The sequence below is a fragment of the Canis lupus genome, chromosome 14, assembly GCF_011100685.1.
Source record: "Canis lupus familiaris isolate Mischka breed German Shepherd chromosome 14, alternate assembly UU_Cfam_GSD_1.0, whole genome shotgun sequence".
Lineage (NCBI taxonomy): Eukaryota > Metazoa > Chordata > Mammalia > Carnivora > Canidae > Canis > Canis lupus.
Window position 1 is genome coordinate 43,793,835 of NC_049235.1, and position 25,190 is coordinate 43,819,024.

The 25,190-nt window shown below is 56.1% G+C and overlaps 1 protein-coding gene across 7 annotated transcripts in view; it reads left to right on the plus strand.

Moving 5' to 3' along the window:
• Positions 1 to 2,342: 2,342 nt before the first annotated feature.
• Positions 2,343 to 25,190, plus strand: part of ADCYAP1R1 (ADCYAP receptor type I) — a 59,105-nt gene continuing 36,257 nt past the window's right edge. For 5 of the 7 annotated variants that reach the window (XM_038557243.1, XM_038557247.1, XM_038557246.1 and 2 more), the window contains exons 1-3: positions 3,005 to 3,078; positions 13,918 to 14,057; positions 15,576 to 15,681. In XM_038557243.1, the coding sequence (XP_038413171.1) occupies positions 14,007 to 14,057; positions 15,576 to 15,681 (157 nt within the window). In that variant the 5' untranslated portion in view covers positions 3,005 to 3,078; positions 13,918 to 14,006. Of the gene's footprint in view, positions 2,360 to 3,004; positions 3,079 to 7,749; positions 7,877 to 13,917; positions 14,058 to 15,575; positions 15,682 to 25,190 lie in introns of those variants that run through there. The other 2 variants (XM_038557245.1, XM_038557244.1) reach the window with 2 other exon arrangements.

Sequence of the window (25,190 nt, forward strand, 5' to 3'; positions counted from 1 at the left end):
GGGGGGCCAGGAGTCATGGAGGGCACCACTGCTCAGGAGAGATGAATGCCGGGTAGGGCAGCCTGGCATCCATCTCCCTCAGCCATGTCTCGGAAAATTGAATTACCACTTGTATTTTTCAGCTGCTGCCCGCCTGGCTGGCTGGAATGTGGAAGGGAGCTGAGGCAGTGAGCACCTCAGGGTAGGGAAAAGGTTGTGGGGAAGACCCCCCCAGCCTCCCTCCCTAGGAGAGAGGAGGCAACTCAAGGGGTCCTTTGGGAGGAGACCATTCCCAAGGTGGGCCCTCAGTCTCCGATCTTCCCAAAGGCAGGCAGGTAGGATGAGAATGCGCTGGCTGGCTCGGGGGAAGGGGGAGACTCTGGCCCTGTCTGTCCTCGGGAAGGTCCCTCTGGGGGAACAGGATTGGTGTAGCTGCTGTTCAAGGACAACCAGGTTTGTTTGGAGAGACCAGAGCCTCTGCCTGGAGGAGCAGAGCCCAGGTTGTGAGAGCCCAGCCTGGGTCTCCAGCACGATGGAGGCGGCCCACCAAGTAGAACACCACTAAACTGAACACCGGGACACAGGCTTGGGTCCCCAACCTGATGAGAAAGTTGCCTGTGTGTCCTCAGCCTAGTCCTCTCATCCCTCTGGGGTCAGGCACTTGATTCACAGGGAAGGGGACTGGACAACCTCCCGGATCCTCACGCAGGCTGATGCTCCTAGGCAGGGCTGGCATCAGAGTCCATCCACAAGGCTGGCTGGCCCATACAGCGCTCTGGAGAGAATTAGGGAGATACCCCCTCTAGGACCAATGAACAGAAGTGTGCACTGCCCACACCAAGACGTACATGTGGGGACACAGAATAGATGGCAGGGGGTACAGAACCCTAAGCACTAGGGATCACAAAGCAAATGCACCTGGAACAGAACGAAGGATCTCAGAGCCAAGGGGACCTCTTCCAGGGCCCTGGCCATTGACATTTCCAGGCTGAGCTGGGCTGCCATAGGTGACTCTTGGTTTCCACCCTTCCTCACACTCCCGGGTCCCCAGCGTCCTGCTTCCCTCCTGCTTCCCCAGACTCTGAGACTCCCAGCAGACTTCCTTTCCCTCTCCTGACATTTCACAGTTCACAGAGCACTTTCAGACACAGCATCTTATTTGAACTTCACTGGAGAGGAAGGAAGCAGGCTCCCAAGGGTTAGAGGAGCAAGCCAGGCAGGGGTGTAGCCAGGCCCACGGGGAGGTTCTGTCTGTCTGTCTGACTCTAGCACAGCACCTGGCCCTCTTCTCTCTAGAGAGGTCCCACTCTTTATTGACACAGAGAAGGACTGGCATTCTCCTCCTCCAGGAAGTTTTCCTGGACTGAAAGGAATGTGATTCACGCAGACCAAGTGTGGTGTACCAGCCGGGGCTAGCGTTTGCTGTGCAGTGAGGAGACATCACCAAGTCTCTGGGTGGACCTAGGCACTCCCTGCATCTTTCTGGGGCCTCAGACACCTCCTATAAATCTCCATTATGGATTTCTCTTCTCAGTTGGACTGGAATCCCCAAGAAAAGATTCATCTGTTCTTCCTTCCTCCTTCTTGAAGCTTCCTTGATAGAGTGGCCACACCCAAGGCTTGGCCCATAGAAGGCTGGACAATAGCTTACTTGAACGGGGAAGGACAGCCTGGTTGCAGAACTGTGGATCGGGGTTTGGAGGGAGCTCTCGGGATGCTCACGTCTGGGGTGTGACCAGAAACCAAGAGCAGGGGCAGGCGGAAGCAGAGGTTGTGGGTGTAGGTGGGCAGCGGTTAAGTGCTTTGCCTGGGAGCACTAACTGTCTTCAGTGAGGCTCTGGCTCTACTACTGACTGGCTACCTGCCCTTGACCGGCTCGGTTCCCCTCATTAAGCTTCAATTTACCCACCTGTCCTAGGAAGAGGCTGAGTCGGACCGCAGTAACAGTAGTAATAGCGATTTATTCATTAGCGACTTAAATAATAAAATCAGCGAAGGCCTACTAGGGGGGATATGCACCATTCTTATTTAATACTGGGAGGGCGTGGGCGTTATGATTCCACCCACACGGGGTTAAGAAGCTGAGGCTCGGAGAGGTCAAGTCACCAGCCCAAGCGCACCGGCCCAGAGCTTGCCCTGACCCCGCGGGGCCTGGAGCACAGACGGTCTGACTTCAGAGCAGGATAAGTTGTAAGCAACCCCCCCCCCCCCCCCGCCCCCGTCCCCACCCTCACCCCCGCTCCTTTCTGGCCACAGAGGTGTTCTCCAGGGGTCACATTTGAGGACATCCCCGGAGGGGGGGAGGCAAAGCTGGCCGATCTTCCCAGGCCCTGGGCTGTGGGGGCCCAGAGTAAGCCAAGCGGACTCTGGGACTTGCCGGGTGAGGAAGGCTTCCCGGAGGAGGAAGCGCAGACTAGACCCACGGACCCGCAGGGACTCCTGAGGACGCGGAAGGGGGCAGAGGAGGGCTTTCTGGCTCGGGGAGGCTGGGAAGGGGGGCAGCGAGCCCCGGCCCAGCCCGGACCCTTTGGGGCGCGCGCTCGCCTCCGCACCGCCGCCGGGGTCGCCCGCAGCTCGGCGGTGTCGGGGCGGCCGGGGGAGCGCGGCGGGCGGGGTCCCGCTCCCCCGCACCCCCCGCTAACCCCTCCCCCGGGCGCCCATTGGTCCACACCCCCACCCGCACCCCACCCTGCGAGGAGCGCGGCGGAGGCGGTGGTCGCTCGCCTCGCTCCGGCCCGGCCTGGCTTGGCGGCGCCTCTCCCGCAGGACCGAGCCCGCGGGGCGCGGGGCGCGGGGCGCGGGGCGCGGGGGGCGCGGGGGGCGGGCGGGGGCGCCGCGCCCGGGCCCGGGCGGTGACTGGCGGCGGCGGCGGCTCCAGCTCCGGCGAGCGCGGTCCCCGCGTGCGCACACGCACACGCACACGCCGCGGCGCAGGGGCCCGGACACCGGCCGCCGGCGGACACGCGGACGCGGGGACCCGGGCTCGGCGCGCGCTCCTCGGCGCCCTCGCTCCAGCCCGGGCCTCCCGCCGGAGTCCGCCCGCAGCCCGCAGCCCGCAGCCCGCAGCCCGCAGCCCGCCGCGAGGCCCGGTGCGAGCAGGTAAGGGCCGCCCGGCCGCCCCTCCCGATGCAGAACCCTCGTCCCCGCGGGGGGCAGCGGCCCCTTCCTCCCCTCGGCGACCCCCGCGGCCCCTCCCGCTGCTGCTCCCTTCCTGCGCGACAGCCCGACCCCCCCCCCCCCTATCTGGGGTAGTACCTGGGGCAGCAGCTCCCTGCAGCCCCTCCCCGCGCCAGAGGGAGAACCTGGGGCAGGACCGGCACTGCGGCCGGGGGGACCCAGGGGGACCCAGGGGGACCCAGACCGAGGGACCCAGGGGGACCCAGAGGGACCCGTCTCCCTACTCCCAAGGCAGACGGACGCGCCTACGCGGATGGGGAAGGCAGCGCTGGAGGGGCCCTGGCTGCTGGCTACCGCAGTCCCCAGGGGGGCTGAGGGGTGGGCAGGCGCCGTGCAGGGGGGGTGGGGGCAGGGGCCAGCCTAGAATGGCCCCCCCATAGTGACACATTCGGGATTGTCCAAAAGAGCGTCGTCTCTCGGTTTCCCGCGGCGCAGAGGGGATGGGGTCTTGACGCCTGGGCGCGGGTGGTGGTCTCGCAGGAGACGCCCTAGGGGGGCCGGGGGGGGGGGGGGGGGGGGGGGAGCTCCGGCCTCCCTGGGCCCAAGAGGGCCAGCCCGAGACCCCTGCCGGCCGCCTTAAAGGCACAGGCTCCTGCTGCAGCTGCGGGAGGCGGGGGCCACATCCTGGGCGGGACGTTGGCGCTTTGAGGGCCTCCGAAGAGGCCAGGGCCGGGGAGGGGGGTGAAGCTAGCCGCTCAGGAGGGAGCCTGGCCAGAAGCTGATTGCATGTCACACGGAGCTGGGGAGTGGAGCCTCACCACTGGAAGGAGTTCAGGCCCCTTTTGGAAGCCGCTGGGGGAGGGCTGGTGGGCCCCTGCGAATTCTCCAGACCATTTCTATGCTTTTAGTGTGGTCAGTGTCCCTGACTTTACCCTGGCCCTATAGCGTCCCACAAAGCATCCCCTCTCCCCGCTAAAAAAGAGAGAAAAAAAAAAAAAAAAGAGAAAGAAAGGAAGGAAACACACAGCAGTTAGCTTTTCTGTTGCACAGCCCAGTGTGTGGGGTGCCTGGGGAGTGGGATGGGGCTACACACCATCAGTGGAGGGTCACTTGCCTTGGGACTGCTGTTAGGCAGAGAGAGACAAGCATCAGGTCAGGCTCGAGGCTTTGAGTGGATGTGAACTAGTGAATGGGATGAAAAACTATTTATGAGCTTGGGGGTGGGCAGCAGCACCCAGATTTTCTCAGGAGACCCCAATCTCAGTTCGGTGCTGGCTGAGGGTGGGGTTGGCAGAGTCCCCAGCTGAATCTGGGGCTCCTGCTCCCCGCTGACCTTGGGGAGGGCAAGCAGAGGTGCCAGTCTGGATACAAACCGAAATTGGAACATACCCATTGGAAACAACACACTGGGGTGGGCTCTTGGCCAAATCTTCCAACCAATCCATCAACAGGTGGGTAGGGTGACCAGGGATGCAGTCCTGGTCCCTTCCTCTATGGATGATTCATTGGTGGGTCTGTATCTGGGCCCGGCTCCCTCTAGTCTGTTTGTCCCTGTGTGCAGTGAGGACAGGTGTCAGTGGGGAGCCTCTCGAGGGACCCTTCCCTGCATTCTGAGGACTAACCAGGCTGAACATCCATTAAAGTCCTCTTTTGTGTAAAGTTCAGGCTGGCAGGAGGTTGATTGGAGAAACACTTTGGGACCCCCTCGCCCCCCCCCCCTTTTTTTTATGTGGCCACCCCTCCCTGTCACTCTTCTACTTTGGGACACTCCTCAATTTGTGTTGAATACACAAACACATAAAATAGGTATTTACAGGGATCCCTGGGTGGCGCAGCGGTTTGGCGCCTGCCTTTGGCCCAGGGCACGATCCTGGAGACCCGGGATCAAATCCCACGTCGGGCTCCCGGTGTATGGAGCCTGCACCCTCTGCCTGTGTCTCTGCCTCTCTCTCTCTCTCTCTGTGTGACTATCATAAATTAAAAAAAAAAAAAAAGGTATTTACAAATCAGTATGTGCAGCTAAGGGGCTAGGAAAAACAGGAGCTAAGGCCACAAGGTGGCTTTCTTCCTAGGGAGGTGGCCTCAGATTGAGTGTCCTGGGTCTCTATCCTCCCAGGGATGAAGTCTTCATTGACCAAGGGCTGGCACCAGTTAAGTGGAGGACACTTTGTGCTGTCTGCCAGAGGGCAGAACCAAGGTGTGCCAAGCGCAGAGCGGGAGCCCAGCTCAGTGCCAGGAAGGCCTCACTTCCCTGAGAGCCACCCAGCATGGAGCCAGTACCTGGGGGTGACAGTGAGTTTCTGTCTTACGAGGTATGTGAGCAGAGGTCTGATGCCCCAGATAGGGCTGTTGGGGGCTCTCTACCCTGGTAGGGCCAAAGGCATGGGAAACCTTGGCCGCCCCTGGACAGAGCAATCTGAGTCCAGGGACTGAACGTGCTGGGCCTAGTGGTCCAGCTGCCTGGCAACATACAGGCTTAGAAACTCCTTGGCGGCGACATTTGTACTAAGCCCTGGATGCCGTCAGAGGCACATGGTGACAGCCACCCCCACAGTGACACACAAAGAGGTAGTGACACACTGCCTAGGAGGCATGTAGGTTTCCAGTGACACCTGTCACCGGGCTGGGGCAGGACATGCAACAGCAGAAAGACATATGGACTTTGGGACACACTGTCTCACACAGATCTTGCATACCTGGGGACTCGGACATTGGCCACAGGAAGATCACAAAAGTCTTCCTTAATGAAAGTCTGGATGCACACGGAATCAAATGGAGAAAGTGCACGTGTTGCATGAGATTAGACTGAGGGTTGACAAACTTTTTCGGGAAGGGGCTAGATAGTAAATAGGCTTCGCTGGCCGTGCACCCTGTGGCAGCTGCTTCGTTCTGCTGTTGTAGCAGAAAAGCAACCGTAGGTGACACGTAAACAGATGAGCGTGGCTGTGTTCTGATAAACTCTGCTTAGGGATGCTGAAATTTGAATTTCATACAATTTTTTATGTGCCACGAAATGTGAGTCTTAATTTTTCCTGACCATTTAAAAATGTACAAACCCTTCTTGGCTCCCTGGCTGTACAAAAATAGGGGACAGGCTGGCTCGGACCTGCTGGAAGTGTTTGCCAACCTCTGGCCTAAGGTCAGAGAAGAAAAGTGATTTAAAAGATTAAAGGAGGAAGGGCTTAGTCCTGGGAGGCCGAGCTGCCCTAGGGGGCCGTGGATGCTTCCCTCCACTCTGCCTGGAGCCCCGAGTGTCCATCTGCTTAATGGGTCAGTGCCAGGAGAGGCTCCCTGCCCGGCCTCAGCACCGCACCCCAGACAGGTCTTTGCTGTGTACGTGTGATAAATCTAAGGACACCTGGAGACAGCATTCATGAAGATGAAATGATGGTGTGTCGCTTTAGCTCACCACATAGGTCCTGAGTCCCCTTTTCCATTGACCCTCTGTGTCCGGGTCCCTGCCCGCCTCTACCAGGAGGGAGATGCAGTGACACCTGGACAAGCCCCATGTTTCCAACAAGATTTGAAGCTCACAGTGAGCAGGATGAGACCTGAAATGGCCCAGGCAGGAGGGAGGGTCTCCTTATCTAGGGCTGATGGTTCTCAGACAAGGGTGAAATCAGTGGAGGTAGAGGCAGCCAGGGCGGGCTTCCTAGAGGTGGTGATGGGAGGTGGGCTTGACCTTGAGGATACCTGGATGCTCTCCATCCAGTGCCATACGTTGCCTTCACCATCCTCAACCTTCCCCTTCTCCCCCCGACAAATGGGCACTGCAAAGGCTTGGCGGAGGAAAAAAAAAGCTCCTTTGTAGGCTCCTCCACGCGGCCCAGCTTCTGATTGAAGGCTGTGTAGTGAACCAGGTCTTGCCTTTGGTTTCTTCCCCTCCCTCCTGTTCCCTTTTGACATTTCCTTCCTGCCATTTGCCCCGAGATGGGCCAGGGAGTCCTTCCTCTCCCCTTTTCCATGAGTCTCTGGATTCTGTTCCCTTCCTTCCATTCCCTGCCCAGGGATTCCCCTCCATCACCTCCACCCTGAATCCGGAGAATGGCCTCCATGTGGGTTTTTCCCCTTCTGCTCGGCTTGCCAGCCGTCTGAGTATTGCCTCAGTGGGAAGCTTCTCACTTCACTCCCCAGCTTAGGGGCCTTCAGTGCGCCTGTCTTATCCCAGGGACCAAGGCTGCAGTGTCTCCAGCACCCGCAGACTGGCATCAACCTCCCACCCCCCTGACATCTTGCTGAGCCCCTGAGCACCCCCAGTCACCCTCCCAAGCCCATTCTCCAGGCACTTGTCAGAGATCCCTGGGGAGGTCTCTGGGCTCCCACTGTATGCTGGGGTCATGTGCGAATCAGAGCTGGCTCCCCCTTCCAGGGGCTCATGCCCACTCAGGAGGGCCTGGGGGGGTGACAAGGAAAGGCAGATAGAGAGGCACTCATAGTCCCTCCCTGCCTGGGAGGTGCTCCCTGGACTGTCAACAAACAGGGGTCTGCTCCTGGCTTCCATTCCCTCCCTGTCCACCCTCTCCCTCCACGCCTCCCACTGCCTTCCACCGGGCCCCTGCCTGCTATCCGGACTCTCCCTCCACCCCCATTATTATCTTCTGCTTCCTCCTCCCCCTCTCCTCCCCTCTCAATCCCACTTCGTGGGGGGTGGGTCTCTCCCTGGCAGAGAACTTCCAGCATCCCTTCCAGGACAGCAGATGTGCCTGGACTCCTCAGTGTGGAAGGGCTTTGCAGCGTGACTTTGGGAAAGTCTCCTGGTTCCTTGGGGCCTCACACCCTCGTAAGTGAGATGGGATAACACTCCCAATGTGCATGTGTGCGTTCCAGCCCAGCCCTTCCCTGCCCTGAGCCCAGGTTTCCCACGTGTCAAGTGGAGGGTGTGGGTGGGATCGTGGGGGACCCTTCCAGGGACCTGGGTTGTGTCACTTACTGTGCACAGGACCTCAGAGGCCAGGCTCTGAAAGGGGAAGGTTTGAACACCCAGAGGAGCATCAACAGTAATGATTAATCGAGAGGATGCCCTGCAATCGAGAGGATGCCCATTACCCAGGCATCGGGCTGTGGCCCTCATCAGCTCTGACCCTACTGAGGAGGAAAGAGGCTTTAGAGGTTCCCTGTTCCTTCTCCAGAAGCGAGTGTAGTTTCCTCCCTTTGAAGGGTGAACTTGGCATGGGGGGTGGGGGCAGGGTGTCGGGGTAGGTAACATTTTTATCCTTTGGTCTTCCCTTCCTGGTTTCCTGCCCTGGGAGGGAGAAAAGGAAGTGGGGGGCAGATCCTGCTCAGGTGCACTAAAAAAGGGAGTATGTGGTGAGCAAGGGAGGCCAGTGATCCACTTCCTGTGGGTCAGCTGTCTCGTGTCAGGCTTGGCAGTGCCCGGTGAGGTGAAGGGAGGGGTGCTGAGCAGCCAGGGGAGTTCAGTAGTGGGTAGCCCAGATGGGCCCCAGCCCCATGAGGGCAGAAGAAGGGCCTAGATCTGTGTGGCCCAATGGAGCAGGAGGGTGAGGTGCTGCCCTCCCACCGTGGGGGTGTGTAGAAGGCAAGGGCTGGCCCCGAAGGACATGGTGGAAGGAAATCAGAGCTTTTCCCTGAGGGCCCTGGGCCAGCCGCTGAGCGGGGTGGGCGCCCGGTCCCCGGAGCTGGGCCACCCTCAGCCGGAGTGCAGCAGAAAGGGTCCTGCAGGTGCAGTCGTGGGGCAGCGGGGAGTGGCTGCAGGGTCTCTGAGTCCCCTCCCACTCCCATGGGGAAAGTGGGGAGCCCGGTGAGTCACCGCTGGCTCCCGTGTGCTGACTGATGACACTCTCTTCCTGTGTGCTTGGCGCAGTGGCTCACCGAGCACGCGGCGGCTGCTCCAGTCTGTTCCCGTTGGTTGCTGTCAGTCCACCACGCTGGTGGGGCCCGAAGAGGGCCTCCCGAGTGTGGACGGGGGAGCAGACTCCCCTGTAGACCACATACCTGTCACACGTGCATTCCCGCCAGGCAGGGCTCCAGTACTCTCTGCTGTGTGACCTTGGGAAGAATCTCACCCTCTCTGGGCTCAGTTTCCCCACAGGGAGCACAGTAGTAATGAAAGATGGCCTTTAAAGCCCGTCTCCTGGTGTGAAATGGTGTGTCTATAATGAACTCTTCCTAAGGAAGATATTTCAGATGTAGAAATACGTGCAGGGGGGAGCTGACCAATCCCCTAAAGGTGTGGGAAGGATCACGAACAACATACAGTGCATTCTGCGCTGATCTTCCCTTTGCCAAAGACGGAGAATGGCAGGAGTGTAGGATGGAGTGTTCGAGCTTTGGAACCAGCCAGCTTGGGTTCCCTCCCAGCTCTACTGCATATTTGCTGTGTGACTTTGGAGAAGTCACTTAGTTTCTCTGTGCCTTAGTCACCTTAGCTATAGAATAAGGATAATGCTAGCAACTACTTTAAGGTTTGGGGCAGGTGAAATGAGTTAATGCAAATTGATTGCTTGGAAGAGTCCCTCGCACATACTGGGCGTTTAATAAATGTTAGTCATTAGCAAATAAAGGTGTAGCAGCCCTGCTGCTCCCATTTTGCAAGTGACACAGGGCTATGGGGATAGAGGTGACAGCGAGAAGTGCAAAAACCTGAACACAGGTAGTAAGAAATTAGTGACGGTTAATACCAGTGTGGCCCTACTGTTGGAACCAGGCTATGCGATAGACTCTGTAGTTTACTTACATGAATTTGGTGTCTCACCGTAGTATTTCTGAGATAGTATTACTATTATTTCCATTTTACAGTCAAATCGAGGCACAGAAAACCTGATTTTCCTGAAGTCCTAAGTCTTAAAACTCTAGCAAAGTGGTCCCCACGTCTGCCACCATAAATGCCAGGGAGTAGGGTTTAATTGTTCTCAGATCAGTTGCAGAAGCCAGTTGCCCCAGCAGAGCCTGCACCCGAGAGAGCGAGCCTGGAATATCGGTGACCCGCTTGTCCTGAGCCAGCTGTGTGGCGGGGCCGAAAGAGTCCAGTGTTCATCCTCAGGGAGGGGAGAGTCCCACCCCAGACCACAGTGGCCAGGCCTAGCCTTGTCCTGTGCCATGGTCCCTGGCAGGTTGGGGGAGTGCAGAGGGGAGGTGGCCAGGATGGGGTGGGGGAGGAGGAGCAGCTGACAGGACTGGCAGGTGTCGGGGAGGGACACATCTCAGGGGGCGGGATCTCAGGGGGCAGGGGCACCATGCATGTGGCCCACAAGAGGAGCAGGTTTGGGGCAAGTGGCCTCCAACTGTAAACTCTGAGCGTAGTCCAATAAGGGTGTAGGGAGGTGTGAGGGCGTGGATGGGGGGCGGATGAGGGGCAGAAATGCCAGAAGGGGCTGGGGACACTGTCATCTTGGAGAAGCTAGAGAAGATGATCCCTGAGGTCCCCAGCTGGGGGTGGGGGGCATGGGGGAGATCAAGGCCCTGGAGCTCTCCCACACTCTCTCTCTCACTGGGGAGTCCGGTTGGGCAGGGGGTGGCCTGGGGAGGGGTGGGGAGAGGACACTAGTGGGCTAAGAACGATTAGATCTTAAGAGTTCTCATCACAAGAGAAATGTTACATCTGTGTGGTGACGATGTGAACGAGACTTAACCGTGGCGATGGCACAGATGAACATCCACTCGTTACGTCGCGTATCTGGGACTAATAGAATGCTACGTGTGTCAGTTATATCTCAATTAAAAGAAAAGAGGGCGAGAGTGGGAATGGGGAAGCCGGGTCCAGATCCAGATGAGGCCCTGTGATGAGAGCACCCCAGCCCCTCCACCCTGCGTCACTGGGCTGCTTCACATCATTGCCTGAGCAGCCTAGTGACAAAGCAGAGCTGGGGGATGGTGGGGCCGTGGGGCCTCGGCTCCGGCTGGTTTCTAATCAGTGCCGAGGCGCTGGCCTGCGGAGAGCGGGCAGGAGCACCCTGCAAGTCCGGCGTGCCCCTGGGAGTGTGCGAGCGTGTGCGTATGTGTGTGTGAGCATCTGTGCCAGGATCCAAATATATCTAATTGCCTCTGTGCATCTGAATGCCTTTGCGTACTCATGTGTGCGTGTTACTCCTGTAGATCCAGGATCTGGTAAATGTACGTGAGCCTCTGCCCTGCTGGGTGCTTGCATCCTGTACCTACCTTTACGCTGTGTCCTGGGGGTGCTTCTGCATTTCTGCGAGGGAGAGCGTGTGCGTGTGCAAATGCACGTAGAGTTGCCTGTCAGCCCCTGAAGGAATCTTCACCTTTGGGTATCTCGTGCATGGCAGTGTACTGATGCCTCAAGTGGGTGCCCTGGGGATGGATGTCTCTCTTTGTCTCTGTGGGGTTGACATGTGTTTACGCTCTTCTCTGTGGACCTGCTTCTGTGTGTGTGTGTGTGTGTGTGTGTGTGTGTGTGTGTGAGAGAGAGAGAGAGAGAGAGAGAGAGAGAGGATATCATCAAAAACCAGCGAGCTCTCAAACACAAATCCATTCTCTGCTTGCGTGCTGCCGCCCACTTGCCCCTAGAGCACCCAGAGTTGTGGGAGTTGCTTGCTCTTCCGGTCCAGCCCTCTCAGTTCTAATAAAGGTCAAAACAGGCACCTTAAAATCCTACCCTATGTGAGCGTTACCTGGAGAGCCAGAACCGGCGTTGATCTTCGGGGCCTCAGCCCAGGAGACACTGACTCAGTTGGGCAGGGATATTTTTAAATGCCCCTCAGTGATTCTGATGGGTGGTCCGAGCTGAGTGTGGGCTAAGAGGTCAGAGCACATCTTCGGACCGGGGTTGGGGCTTGGGGACGGGGCAGCAAGTCTCCATTTGGGGGACCCCGTCCTGAGGGAGGCAGGTAGTGCTGTTGCCATCTCAGAGTGTCGCTGAGAGCCCGGAGCTCTTGATGTCATTTCTAAGTGCTCTTGTCAGGTGTCCTCCTCCAGGAGCCTTGCTCTGTGTCCCAGGGCAGAGGTCTCCCCGCCCCCCCCCCCCCAAGAGACAAATAGCAGCTGGTCCTGTTTATGGTGGCGCCTTGCTGGGAGTATGAGGGAGGTGGCCTCTGAGGAAGGAGCACTGTGTCCATTTAGTGACACAGGCTGTGCACCCATTTCCCTTCTCTGGCTCTTGTCCAGGTCCTGCTGGCTTGGAGGGTGCTGAGATGGGGAGTCACCTCCCTCTTGGCTAAGACATGCATGACCAGTCCAGGTGGGGTGTCATGTGGAGGGTCCTGGGAGTGGGTATAAAAATCAAAGCCTGGGAGTCCAGCCCAGCTGGTCCTAGGGGTGTTTCCCCAGCCTGCCCAGTCCTTCCTGCCCCACAGGGGAGATCCTGCACTGGCATCCTCAGGACGCCTTGGACTTCTCCGAGCATTTCTTGGGGATACCCGAAGCCTCCCTCAGTGTTTCTGAGTGGGCCCTCGGTGGATAGAGCAACAGGTGGATAAGATAGGACCCCTTTTGTTGAGCTTTCCTGCGGCACATTTTTTTCCCTCTTTTTTGGGTCCTTGCTTGTCACCAGATTGAGCTTGGAGAAGCTAGGAGAGAGGGGGAGGACACGTGGGTAGGCAGAGAGCCAGGGGCGCAGAGGAACCAGGGTAATGGCAGCTCTGCCCCCCGAGGGGGTTATGCAGAGACTAATGGTTGGGATGCAGCCCTCCATGGGTCTCTGAATCAGGCACCTATGGTGGTGGCCCTGACACCGACCTACTGAATCGTTTTAATAATAATTTAATAGTAATAAAAATACTATTTTTTAAATTACCGTGTGGTATTTCCTTGCATGGCTGCCGGGGCCTATTAACAGTGCCTGCTTGATGGATGCTTTGTTGCTTCATTTTCTGCTGTTGATGCTATTTTAGGTGATGCTGCAGTGAATATGGTTGCATATGCTTTTTTTTCTTCCCCCTTGACCAGTGCAAATATTTCTCGATAAAGACCCAGATGTGGAATTGCTGGGTTGAAGGGAATACACATTAATGATCGATTTTAGAAGCAGACCAGGCTCTACCCCTGGGAATGTGCCAGGGCTTGCACATCCTCCCCATTGGGCTCCCTTTACTCGGTCTGGTCCCCACCAGGACCTCCCCACTTGGAGCATGCTCTTTGGCAGTCACTGTCTTGTATGTCACGGTGGTGGAGGCTTTGTCCTGCAGCCCAGGTGGCCTGAGAGAGGGTGAAAGGTTACGTCTGTTAGCAGGCGGGGCTCGGCAGCTGGCATGAAGTGGTGAGCGCGTAGTAGAAGCGCAGTTCTTTCTTATGTAGTGGTCCGGAGCGAGGCAGGCCTTCCAGGCTGGTGGGGTGCTCACTGGGATTTGGTTCCCTTTGGTGTGTTTGTTACTCTCCACTCCATGGGTGTTGCCTTGGTGGCACTGTCACAGCCAGGTCTAGCACTTAGGAAGGGTGAAAGAGCAGAAGCGGGGAGTGTGTGCTGCCTGAGGGACACATGGTACAGAAGTGATGCATGTCACTCCCACCCATATTCTGTAGGTGGGAACTTCATCACAGGCCCACACCTGCGAGCAGAAGGGACTAAGAAATGTCCTCTTGAGGTGGGCATGCTTGTGCCAGCTAGGACTCTGTGGCAGTGGAGGGAGATATGGGGACACAGTTGTTTGCTACAGAGGAGAAGCCATGCAGACCCTTCTGGTGGTCTGATGGGGGCCTGAGCCCGTGTGTTCCCCACCGCATCCCCACTGCCCAGCACTGTGTAAGTGCTCAGGAAATGCCTGTTTGATAGAAGAATAAAGAAGGCATAGACAACGGCAGGGAGGGGCTTACCCTTGTAGGCCAGAGCCTTGCTGCAGGTGAGGAGGGTGTCAGGTGCCCCTCCTCTGCCGCGGGACCCGCAGGACTCATGCTTTCCTTTCTCTCTAGGCCGTAGACACCTTGGGGTTAACCAGTGGCTGCTCTGAGTGGGAGGCAAGCAGTGCTGCCCTGAGTCTCCTTCCGGATTGAGAAGCGTCATGGCCAGCATCTTGCAGGCCTCCCTGGCTGCTTTCCTCCTGCTGCCTGTGGTAAGGGCCCAGGACCCTCCCCTCCATGACCAACTGGAGCCCCAGGCTCACCTGAGCTCACACCCCAGAGAACCTGTGTCTGTTGTGTGTCCTTCGCCAAGCTCGGGTCAGCTGGCTGTTATCTCTGCCTGAACCCCCACCGAGCCATTCAGTACCTTTGTGTGAGGTACAAAGGGTACCCCTTCTTCAAGATCTTGTACTGACTTGCCTAGAAATTATGACACAATTTACTAATGTATTATGATGAAGCAGATGTGGCAACCTTTAGAGTTGTGCAGTGTACAACCTGCTCGACTGTATGCAGGGGCCTTAGTTACAGCTGCAGAAAGCTTTTTGATCCCAATCCCTAGCCCATAAGTCTCGGCCAGGTTAGAGCTCAGAAGCTTGCTCTTTGCTAATGCGTCTTCCCTAAGAAGGGAAGGGTGGGGGAGGAGGGTTCCTAGGCCTTGGCCTCTGCCCCTCAACCTGGGAATTTAGACCAGCAGTCGATGCAGCTGTCTTCAGAGGCCTGGATGCCAGTCCTGTCTCCATAATGGCCTTACTCATGACCCCAGAGAAGCTCAGCCCTCTCCCTGGAAGCCTGCACAGCTGTGAATAGTCAAAACTAGATCGGATCCCTCAGCACTGTCCTTAGCAGCTCAGATGCCTGTGCCTGCCTCCGTACTTGTGGGCACCCCTTGAGGAACCATCCCTGCCCCAGGGTTTTACTTGAAAGTGACAGCATTAGAACACAGCTGTCATGGTAGCAACACATGGGCTTAAATCCACACCTGCCACTAACTGGTTGTGTGACCTTGGGCAGGAACATTTGATCTTAATGAGTCTTGGTTTCCGCTTTTGTAACGTGGGGGCAGGAGTGAATGGGAGCAGTAGTAGGTCCCACTGAATGCAACCACTGCTCATTTGCCCACAGCCACTGGGGGTGCACCTCCTTCCTGAGCCCCCAGAGGAGAGAGAGGATGAGCTCTCCTAGCCCCTTCTCTCTCCCATCCCCTCCTTGCTCCTCCCCCGAAGTCCAGTAGTAGTAGCCTCATGGCCTCTAGAGCCAGACTGCCTAGGTTCGGATCCTGGCTGTACAGTCTCTAAGCTGTGTGACTTTGAGAAAGTTACTTAATGTCTCCGTGTTTAGGTTCACGTCTGTCAGATGGAGAATGAGCCCAGTACCCACTTTCTAGAGCTCTTAGACGGTGTATGTATGTGACAGAGTAATGCGTGCACACAGTAGCACAATGCTGTGCGTGTGTTTGCTACTATTATTAAACACGTGGAAACGGAGACCCAGGGAGGGGTGGAATCCAGTGAAGGCCGCACGTTGAACTAGGGAAGGACAAGAGCCCCTGTGGTATCCATGGCAAAGTGGAGTCAGGGCCCCTGCTGGCCCTGAAATCTTTCTGGCACTATCTTCTTCCCGCTTCTGCCCCCCCAAGCCCCCACACACTTCCCCGGGGGCTTAGGTAGCAGGGCTTGCAGGTGAGCCTCCTGCTTGCTCCTCCTGTCCATCCTGTGTGTCCCTCGCAGGCCACCACCATGCACTCTGACTGCATCTTCAAGAAGGAGCAAGCCATGTGCCTGGAGAAGATCCAGAGGGCCAATGACCTGTTGGGCTTGAACGACTCCTTCTCAGGTGAGTAGGGTGGCGTGGAGGTCATGGCGTCCCCAGCACATCCAGGCCAGCCTTCAGAAACTGGTGTCCCAGCCTCTGGCCATTTTGTATAGGGTGGTGGAGGGTATAGGTGCCTGGGCCCTTCCGAAAACCCTCTGGGGTGATGGGAGTCCTGGATCTGCTCTGGGCAGTGGCCCCGGGGTGGCCTTCCTCGGGGACAGCCTGCCCAGGATGTCTCACTCTGGAGGAGGCAGTTCTGGGTGGCTGGATGTGGCCGCCTCTGATCCCACGGGGGCTGGGATCGGGCTGGTGTCTGCCCTGAGGAGCGGCTGTTAGTGAGCTTATTAGCAAGCAGCCTGGGCTTGGTGGCAGCAGGGACACAGCTGTTGCCAGTGGCCGAGCCGGAGAGCACCTGGTCAACCCAAAGCAGGCAGTGTGGGGTCATTCCCCTCTTCCTCTACTCGCTCTGCCAGAAGCCAGGGAATGAGGCTACAGCAGGAACCCCACTCCTACGCCTGCTGGGTACAGAGCTTTTCCTGGGGCTGCTGTTAGCAGTGATGTAGTGGGGGGTGCTGCCTCCTGGTGTTGTATGGGGCCATGCACAGCAGGACACTCAGCAGTCATAGCTCTCCCCATTAGATGCCTGGAACACCCCCAATCCCAGAGACAACCCCCAATTCCTCCCACCTTTTCCAAGTGTCCCGAGGGCATGGGATGGCTCCTGGCTGGGATCCAGGGGTCTGTGTAGCCCTCTCCTGCCGACTCCTCTCTGCACTCGTGGTGCAGATGGGATGCAGGCCCACGGGGCAGAAGAGGGCCTGGGGATTCGGGGCTGGGGGCATCCCTGGAGGCTTTGGAGCCTCACCTGTGCCTATGTTGCTGGAGGGTGGGGCTCTCTGCCCAGACTAGAGGGCTCTACTTTTCCCTCTGGATCCTCCTCATTTATGAGGAGCTCTTCTGAGCACCATCTGTTTAAATCCTTGATTAATCGGCAGCCCAGTTAAATGTAATGGTCCCTCCGGGCTGAGCTCCCTGTGCAGTCAGTGAACATTAACTGGTAATGAAGCTGCTCCTGGCCAGGCTGGCCTTTCCCTCCAGGGCAGGCTCTGGCTCAGCCCTAACTGAAGCCGAAAGTGGATTCTAGGCCCTGTCACCCAGGGCAGCTGAAGCAGGGGGCCCAGGTGGGTACACAGTTGCAGGAGACCAAAAGAATATCTGGTCCAAGCATCTGGTCTCAGGGATGGGACAAGGGGAGCCCTGGGGGCAATGACTTGTTAGGCCACATGGGGGTGGGAGTGGGCGTGAGGCTGAGGTGTCCTGCCTCCCAGCCCCAGGAATTGTTCCTTTTGTTCCTGCATTGCAAGTCTCTGATGTACTTGGTGTTGAGCAATGAGAAGCATCCAGGAGGGAAGAGTAGAGGTGGGGTGGGGACCAGGCCTGGTGAGCTGCATGCAGGTTAATTGCACAGTGATTTGGGGAACCCTGGGTTGGGGGAGGGCATGAGGGCCTGGCCACAGGGGTGCCCTCAAAGAAGCATGAGCAAGATGGATATCAGGATGCACACCCTCCCAGGAGGGGGCAGGCCAGTGCTGAGTTGGGGGGCCTCACCCCCAGGTGATGCTCCAGACAGGAAGAAAGGAGTTCTCTGTGGGGAAGGTGGGCAACGATTCATGGAAAAGGTGGTATTCAAACTAGATCCTTGGTTCTTAAACCTGGCTGCACATCAGAATCATCAGGAGCTTTTAGAAAAATTTACCCAAGCCACAATCCAAACCAATTAAATCAGAACCGCGGTCCGCTGTAGTCATGAGTTTTAAAGGCTCCCCAGGCAATTCCGATGAGAAGCTAGGCTGAAACCCCTGAGCGAGGCTTACGGACAAGCAGGCGCTTGATGGCAGGTGAGAGCTGGGGGATGGATGAGTGGGGAGGTGGGGAGAACATTCTCAGCTGAAGGAACCCTAGCAGGAAGAGGTGGGGGAGGGGAATGGGTAACTCCCTGTATCTGGAACCCTGAATGAGGGTGGGTGGGAGTGGGCTACAGAGAGGTCTGGCCTAGGGTCCCAGGGGCCCTGTGAGTCAGGGCTGACCACAGGTCACCCTCAAACCTGGACTTGGGTGAGGAATCCCAGGCCTGTGGAAGAAATTCCCTCATCTGCGGACCCACTCATTCATTTATTCACTCACCCATTCATTCATTCACTCATACATGCACTCACTCATTCACTCACTTACCCATTCATTCACTCTCACTCATTCACTCACCCACTCATTCGCTCGCTCACTCATATGACAAATTGGAATCTTAGTGTCTGGCCTGGATTGAGTAGGGCAAGGCCACAGGTAGGGGACTGCAGAGAGACTCTGATAGGCCCAGATGCAGTTCACAGAGGTCATGCCAGGGGGGAGAGGTGGAGCTGGTGCTTTGGGAATTCAGTGGAAGGAGAAAGTACTTTATGCTGTGCAGGGTGAGTGGAGGTGGTGGGATCAGGGAGGGCTTCAAGGAGGAAGGGGCATTCAGGCTGGGCATGCAAGAGGCAGGGTGTGGAGGGGTCTTCCGGAAGCGAGCTTTCCTCTGACTCTGAGTGACCAGAGCAGAGAGGAGTCTACACCCTCCTACAGTCTGCCTCAAGATTCTCTTACCTCTCCCTATTGTCCTGCCATGAGTCATAGGATGGGGCTCTATAGACGAAGCTGAGATGTTATTAAGTAGAGTCAAAAGGCAGCCATCAGGTGGCAAAGAAGAGACTGAGGGCCCAGCTGGATCACCACCTCCACAGCTCTTTCTTTCTCTGTGCCTCAGAACCTTCTCTATTAAAATGAGCAGGTGGGATGGATCATGTTAGTAGCCAGTACTTATATAGACTTACCATGTGCCAGTCAATGTGCTAGTGCTTTTTTTCTCCAGAAACTTAGAGGGTTGGGTCTGTTATTACCCCTATTCTATAGCGAGGAAACTGAGGCCCACGGAGATTATGTACCTTGCTTGGAGACCAGTAAGATCCAGAGGTGAAACTTATAGTTGGGCACTCTGTGCCCTCAACCATTGGGATCTGCTGCCTTGGAAAAAGGATACGATCCACTAAAGCTCTACCCCCCTCACCAGCCATGTGATGTTGCAAAGGGCACTTAATGCCTTCATTTTTCTGTCTGAAAAATGGAGGAAAAGATGATATCTACTACCTAGCATTATTGCATTAAATGCCAATCATGGGAAATGCTAAGGGTTCTATGTGGCATTTGCTAAGTACTCAACAAAAACATGATAGTTACTTAGAGTTGTCATCTTCTGGTATGGAGTGCCTCCAGGGTCTCCTCTTCTACTCGATCTGAGTTCTGTGGAAGTGTGGAGATCTCTACAGGAAACAGATCAGTACAGTTTGGAACAATCTGGAAGGGCTTTCTGGAAGACCGGAGGAGGGGTTGGGAACCAGATCCAGGCTGCAGAGGGCAGATGGAGAAGCATGGGAAGGGGAGAGAGAGCTCCAGGTGGGGGATGACCCCTGATAAAGATAGGAAGGGAGCAGTGAGTTCAGTGGGTGGGGACTGTGACAGCTCACACTTGAACACCAAGGACAGCTTCCGAATCTTCCCACACGGAGTTGCATGTAACCTCACCGACCTATGGGCTGGGTAGAGTTTTTCCTCCCATTTTACAGCTGAGGCTACGCAGACTCACAGAAGTTAGGTTGCTAGCCCCTTACCTGGTAGGTCACAGGGCCAGGGAGGGAGGAGCCAGGATGTGCATTTGGCAGTTCCGCAGTCCTTGCCGTTAACTGCTACACTGTGTTGTGGCTCAGAGGAGGAGCCGAGAGATAAGCCAAACTGCTCCCACCCCCCTTGTGCAGTGAAATGTCACTTGGCAGAGGAATGAAGCTGGAGAGAGAAGTAGGAGAGGACAGCCTTCAGTGTGCCCCCCGAGGCCTGCACTTCACTTGGCTAAAGGGCATCAGTGTTTCTAAGGGCCAGGATAGCAGGAGGCCTCAGCCTCTAGTGACCCTCTAGGCCTCAGCTCCGGTGCTGTGGAAGGAGACAGGGCCTGGCAAGGGGAGGCTCAGAAGTGTCCAGCCTGGCTCACTTCAGGCCTCTGGTCAGCAGGGACTTTGCCCTACAAGCTGAGGTTGGAAGAACCCCTCGGGGGGGGCATTGGGCATCTCTCCAATGCTGAAGTTCTGGTAGAGCACTGATCTTGCGGTCAGCAGATGGGGAGAGTTTGCTAGGGTCTTAATTTTGCTCACGTGCTGTATCCGAGCCTCAGGTCCTGGGGGCAACCTTGTCATTGCAGTTGAGCTAGGCTTCCTGGCTTCGTATTACACCTGCTTGAGAAAGCCAGGCAGCAGTTGATCTCCTTGCGCTGTGCAGGGCATTAGAACCCCCAGGAGCACTTAACAGATGCTGATGGCCAGGCCCTTCTCACACCAACGTGATTAGCATTTGGTGTGTGTAGGGGGCTTGTTGGAGGTATGTGTTAAAAGCCTTCAGATGATTCTAAAGCATATCCAAGTTTGAGAGCCGTTGTTGTGGCCAGAGGATCGCATCCACTGGATGCTCATGCCCTCTTGGACCAGAGAGCAGCCCCCTGAGCACAGCTAAGCCAGGCTGGGAGCTCATTCTTAGCCGAGAGCCAAATGTGAATGTAATGGAGAATTGGCAGTTGGCATGGTGTTGTGCTCGGGTGAACCAAGAGGCCAGCCCTCCCACTGCACCCCTTCTTTGCACCTCCCCCCTTTCTGTCCCTAAGCATATGCACCATGCACAGAACTCTGGCCAGAGGTCAGCTGTTGCCCCGAAGTGTACTTGAAAATGGAAAAAGAAAATCTGTCACCCTGTTCCAGTAACTGTGAGTTGTGAACTCACAGTCATGCTTTGCTATATTTGAAAAATGTATTTCTATGCATTTCGTATATTTCCTTCATTCTTTTAAATTCTAAAGCGAGTGTGTTGGAATGAGGATACTAATCTACTAGAGATGAGGTGTGTCCATCCTACAGTGTGTGTGTGTGTGTGTGTGTGTGTGTGTGTGTGTGTGTGTCTGGGGCAGTAGGGGGCTCCCTGGAAGGCACCTGCTTCCTGTCAACCCCTTTTCTGTCCCTGGGACACCTTAAAGAGAACTGGGATGGTAATGCACAGAGCAGCCTTCAGAGTGGAAGCCAAGGGGCAGAGAGATGTGAGGGTGACAGGGTGGGACCAGAGTTCCACAGTCAGCTGAAGAGGGTAGAGAAGCCAGGCAAGGCCAGAAGAGCGAAAGCTGCCTGCATGGTTTTTTGTTCACAACATCCTCGGGGTGTTTTAAAGATGTTTATTGAGACTGTTTTGAGGAGATCTGTTAAGTGGTTTTGTACCTCGTCCCAGACCCCTGAATGCTCAGTGGGACTTGGGACCACATGGAGTCCAGCTCTGTCATGGGACACAGAGAGAGGTTGAGGCTAGAGGTGGCAGTCACTGGCTGGGTCACATGGAGGGCTGGAGCCAGCTCTGGGACAGGGCCCAGGTCTGCCATCCAACTGGGGGCTGCCCTTTGTGTGGCGGTGCTCTTGTGCCCAGAGAGAAGGAGAAAGGACTCCAATGCGTGGGAACGGGGGCTCTACTCTTAAAAGAGTTGCCGGGCCCACCCGGGTCACAGGCACAGCCTGCTTTGTCCTCTGCTCAGCCCGAGCGAGTCCGGCCAGCACCTCCTCTTTGCAGGGCTGCGGGGCTTCCGGCCGCCTGGAGGCCTTCCCTGCATGTAAGTGGGGCTGCTTGGGTGTGGTCCTCCTTGGGGGTCCCCCTGCTTTGGAGAAGATGAAAGAGGCCCGCGGTGGCTTTGGCTGGAGCAGGAGGGAAGATGCGGAAGCCTGCTCATTGCTATTCTGCTGCAACCTCAGAAGCCTGTCGGGGGCAGAGCGCTTCGCCCCAGCCCCACCTCCACTCTCACCACGAGAGGAGAGGCCTGGAGGAGGGCACCACCTAAGGGCTGGTGCCCTGGCTCCCCAGCCCCAGGGCAAGATCAGCTTCTTGACAGCACCTCCCAGCCACTCTGAGACTGAACAGGCGCTCAGCATGGGAAAGGCTGGGGTCTGCGGGGACCCTCACTTCTGACAGTCGGTTCCGTTTCTGTCCAGACTGGTTTTCCCTTGGTCCCATAGTTCTCAGACTCGAGCCTGCATCAGAACCTCCTGGAAGGCTTGTCAAAACGCAGAATTACTGGACCCCAACCCCAGAGTTTCTGACTCAGTGGGTCTGGGTGGGGCCTGAATGCGTCTGCATCTCTGGCAGGTTCCTGTGCTGTCCCTGGCCTGCGGTCCCCACTTTGAGAACCCCTGACTTCCAGAGGGGAGGACTGCATCTTCATTCCTCCCCCCTCCACTCCCAGCACTGAGCTCACAGCTGGTCCCCATTTTATGGATCAGAAATATTGGCTGTGAGGTAAATCGAATCATTTTTTACCCTGGAACTGTGTGCTAAAATGAGGGGCTTGTTTTAACAATACCCAAGCATCCTCCAAGGGAGCACTGTGTCTTTGTCTGAGTCCCTTTGGTGCCCCTGGTCTCATGGGTTTTGAACACTGCGTGGAACTGGACAAAATCATCACCATGACAACCTGCGATTAGCTCCTTATTTTGTTCCAGTCGAGGCTAATGGCCCTTGTGTTCTCTCTCTGTTCAGTGCGCCCAAGTGGTCTTTCCCCCTCCTGCTGTCACGAGGCACCACGTCTCCGTGGCTGCTTTGTGTCTAGTGTCTTAGTGAGAGCAGCCCCCCCAACCCAGATCCCCCCAGAGTGTGCACAGCGCTCTCCCCTGAGCAGGATCCCAGCTGTGATGGAGCCCCCTGCCCAGGTTCCCTAGAGGCTTTCAAGCCTTGGGGTGGGGGTCAGGGGGCAGACTGAGCTAGGAGGGCACAGGCAGACTTTGTGTAGAATTGGAGAACTGGAGGAGAGGTGAATAGGGAGGCTTGGGGGTGTCAAAGCAGAGAGCTCTCCCAGGGCATAGGAGCCATTCTGATTTTTTACCTTTCTCCCAGGGGGAGGAGAAGAGGGGACCGGTGGCTGGTGCACTTGACCACAGCCTCCTTGAAGCTTGCTTTCCTGGTTGCTCTGTTGCTAATCTGCCCTGGTTTTCCCTGGGTTCCTGGCCACTACTCCTCAGTCTTCTTTGCCACCCTGTCTTCTAAATGCTGCGTTTATTCTTCTGTTGGGACCAGGCCCTCTACTCCACTCTTCTTCTTACTCCACTCTTCTTCTTCCTCTTTTTTTTTTTTTTAATGGGTTTTATTATTCATGAGAGACAGAGACAGAGAGAGAGAGAGAGGCAGAGACATAGGCAGAGGGAGAAGCAGGCTCCCCAGGGGGAGCCCAATGTGGGACTCCATCCTAGGACCCCGGGATCATGACCTGAGCCGAAGGCACATGGTCAACCACTGAGCCACCCAGATGCCCCTCCTCACTTCTCTAATGCACGCCCTCCCACTAGGCGCATCACCCAGGTCCGTGGTCCTCCCTAGCACCCTGTGCTGACCACTCCTTATTCTCTTGCTCTGACTTCCCCCGTCTGCACTCTGGACTTTTATCTGACCGCCTGCTTGAAATCTGCCTCCACTTGGCTCTTGGCACCATCTCAAACTGAACACACTCCAAACAAAACTGTTGAGCTCTAGCCTGCCTAATACCCTCCACCATTTACTTCTCATCCATTTCTTTCCACTGTGGAGAATGGCTAACGCCTCTGGCCATAGAGACACCCAAGCTAGAAATCCAGGTGTCGTCTTCGGTAGCTCTTCCACTGCATTAGTCAGGGTAGCCTAGATTTCACTGCGGTAACAACAACAACAAAACCCTTAACATTTTGGAGCCTGGGTGCTACAGCCTTTATTGCAAGCACAGCTCACAGGCCAGCTGTTGGCAGAGTCAGGAGGCGGAGCTTGACTCTGCAGGGGTCCTTCAGAGCCCCAGGCTCCTTCTGCCTTAAAACACTGTCACCCTCAACATGTGGCCTCCAAGGGTGCCACAGAGAGAGGAGAGAGAAAAAGAGCATGGAGCCTGTGAGGGATGCCTTTGAGAGCAGTTCATCACCTCCACTTACCCTCGGGGAGAACCCAGTCACGTGATAAGGGTGAGCTTGCCAGCCACAGCTGGTCTGTCACCAGGCCCTTCAGTCCCACATCCAGACTCCCCAACACAGAATGCCTTTCCATCTTGCCTGTCCTGGCTCCAAATAGAGTCCCTCCACCTTCCCCTGGACTTAGGCCCATATCCTAATAGGTCCCGTGTTCGATTGGTTGCTTTTGAAATGGATTACCTTCCCACTCAGCTGAATCAGGTCATATGACTCCTTGTCTTAAACCGCATCTATGGGAGGCAAAAGGGTGCCCCTGCCAGCGATGTCCACACCCTAATCCCCAAAGCCTGTGAGTGTGTTACCTTACATGGCAAAAGGTACTTGGCAGACGTAATTAAGTGAAGGATTTTAAGATGGGGAGAGTACCCTAGATTATTCAAGTGGATCCAATATAATCACAAGGGTCCTTATAAGGGAAGGAAGAAGGCAGGCGGGTCAGAGGAGAGAGTTGAGGATGCTATCTACTGTCTCTCAAGATGGTGAAAGGGGGCCGCCGGGCAAGGAATGTCTTGAATCTGGAAAAGATAAGGAAATGGATTCACGCTAGAGCCTCCAGAAAAAGAAAACTAAAACAAAAACAAATGCAGCCCTGCAGATGTATTGATTTTATTTAGCCCAGTGTGGTCAGTCTGGGACTTTCTGACCTCCAGATCTGCAAGGTAAGAAATTGTGACATTTAAGCCACTGAGTTTGCTTTGTTGCAGTGGCAACAGGAAGGCAATTCCTAATCTAAGGGCTGCTCCTACCATTTAGCATAAAATGCAAACTCTTTTATTTGACCACCAGACTATAAACTCTGTGCAGGCAGAGACCGGGCCGCTTATTCACTCTGTATTGCTCAGCAGCATCTGACTCATATTATAGATACAGAACTTCTTGAGTAAGTGAGTGAATAAGAGGGAGGGGAAGGGAGAGTGAGAAGAAAAATAAGATAAAAGGGGGGGGGGGTAGAAGGAGAAAAGGTGTCTTGAGATCCTCCAGTCCCAACAGAACTAAGGTTTGTTGGGACTAGAGTCTGGAACAGATGGGGGTAGAGAAGCTGGATGTGTTCTGTGGGGGTGGAAGGAAAACGAGTTGCTGTCCTCAGAGAAACCCAAGGCTTTTTCTAGAGCCCAGATGGTATCCTCCTCATCTGCCCGGAGAGGGTTACTGGAGGGATTCAGAGCAGGCCCCATTGAGGAGGGGAGAGGGGATAGAACCCACACCACCTCCATCAGGAACAGGCTGAGAGGTGAGAGCTGTGCAAGTGTGAGTGGGGCATTCTGGAAAGCCTCGAGGTGGCTGCCTGAGTCTCTTGTGACCGCAGTGATGCAGGCCAGAGGGGTGGGCAGAGAGCTGTGAGCTCCTGATGGGATCAGGGACATTGTCCCCTAAAGGAAAACCATGTCTCTACTCACAGCATTTCTGACATTGAATGTGTGGCTTTCCACACCAAGCCAT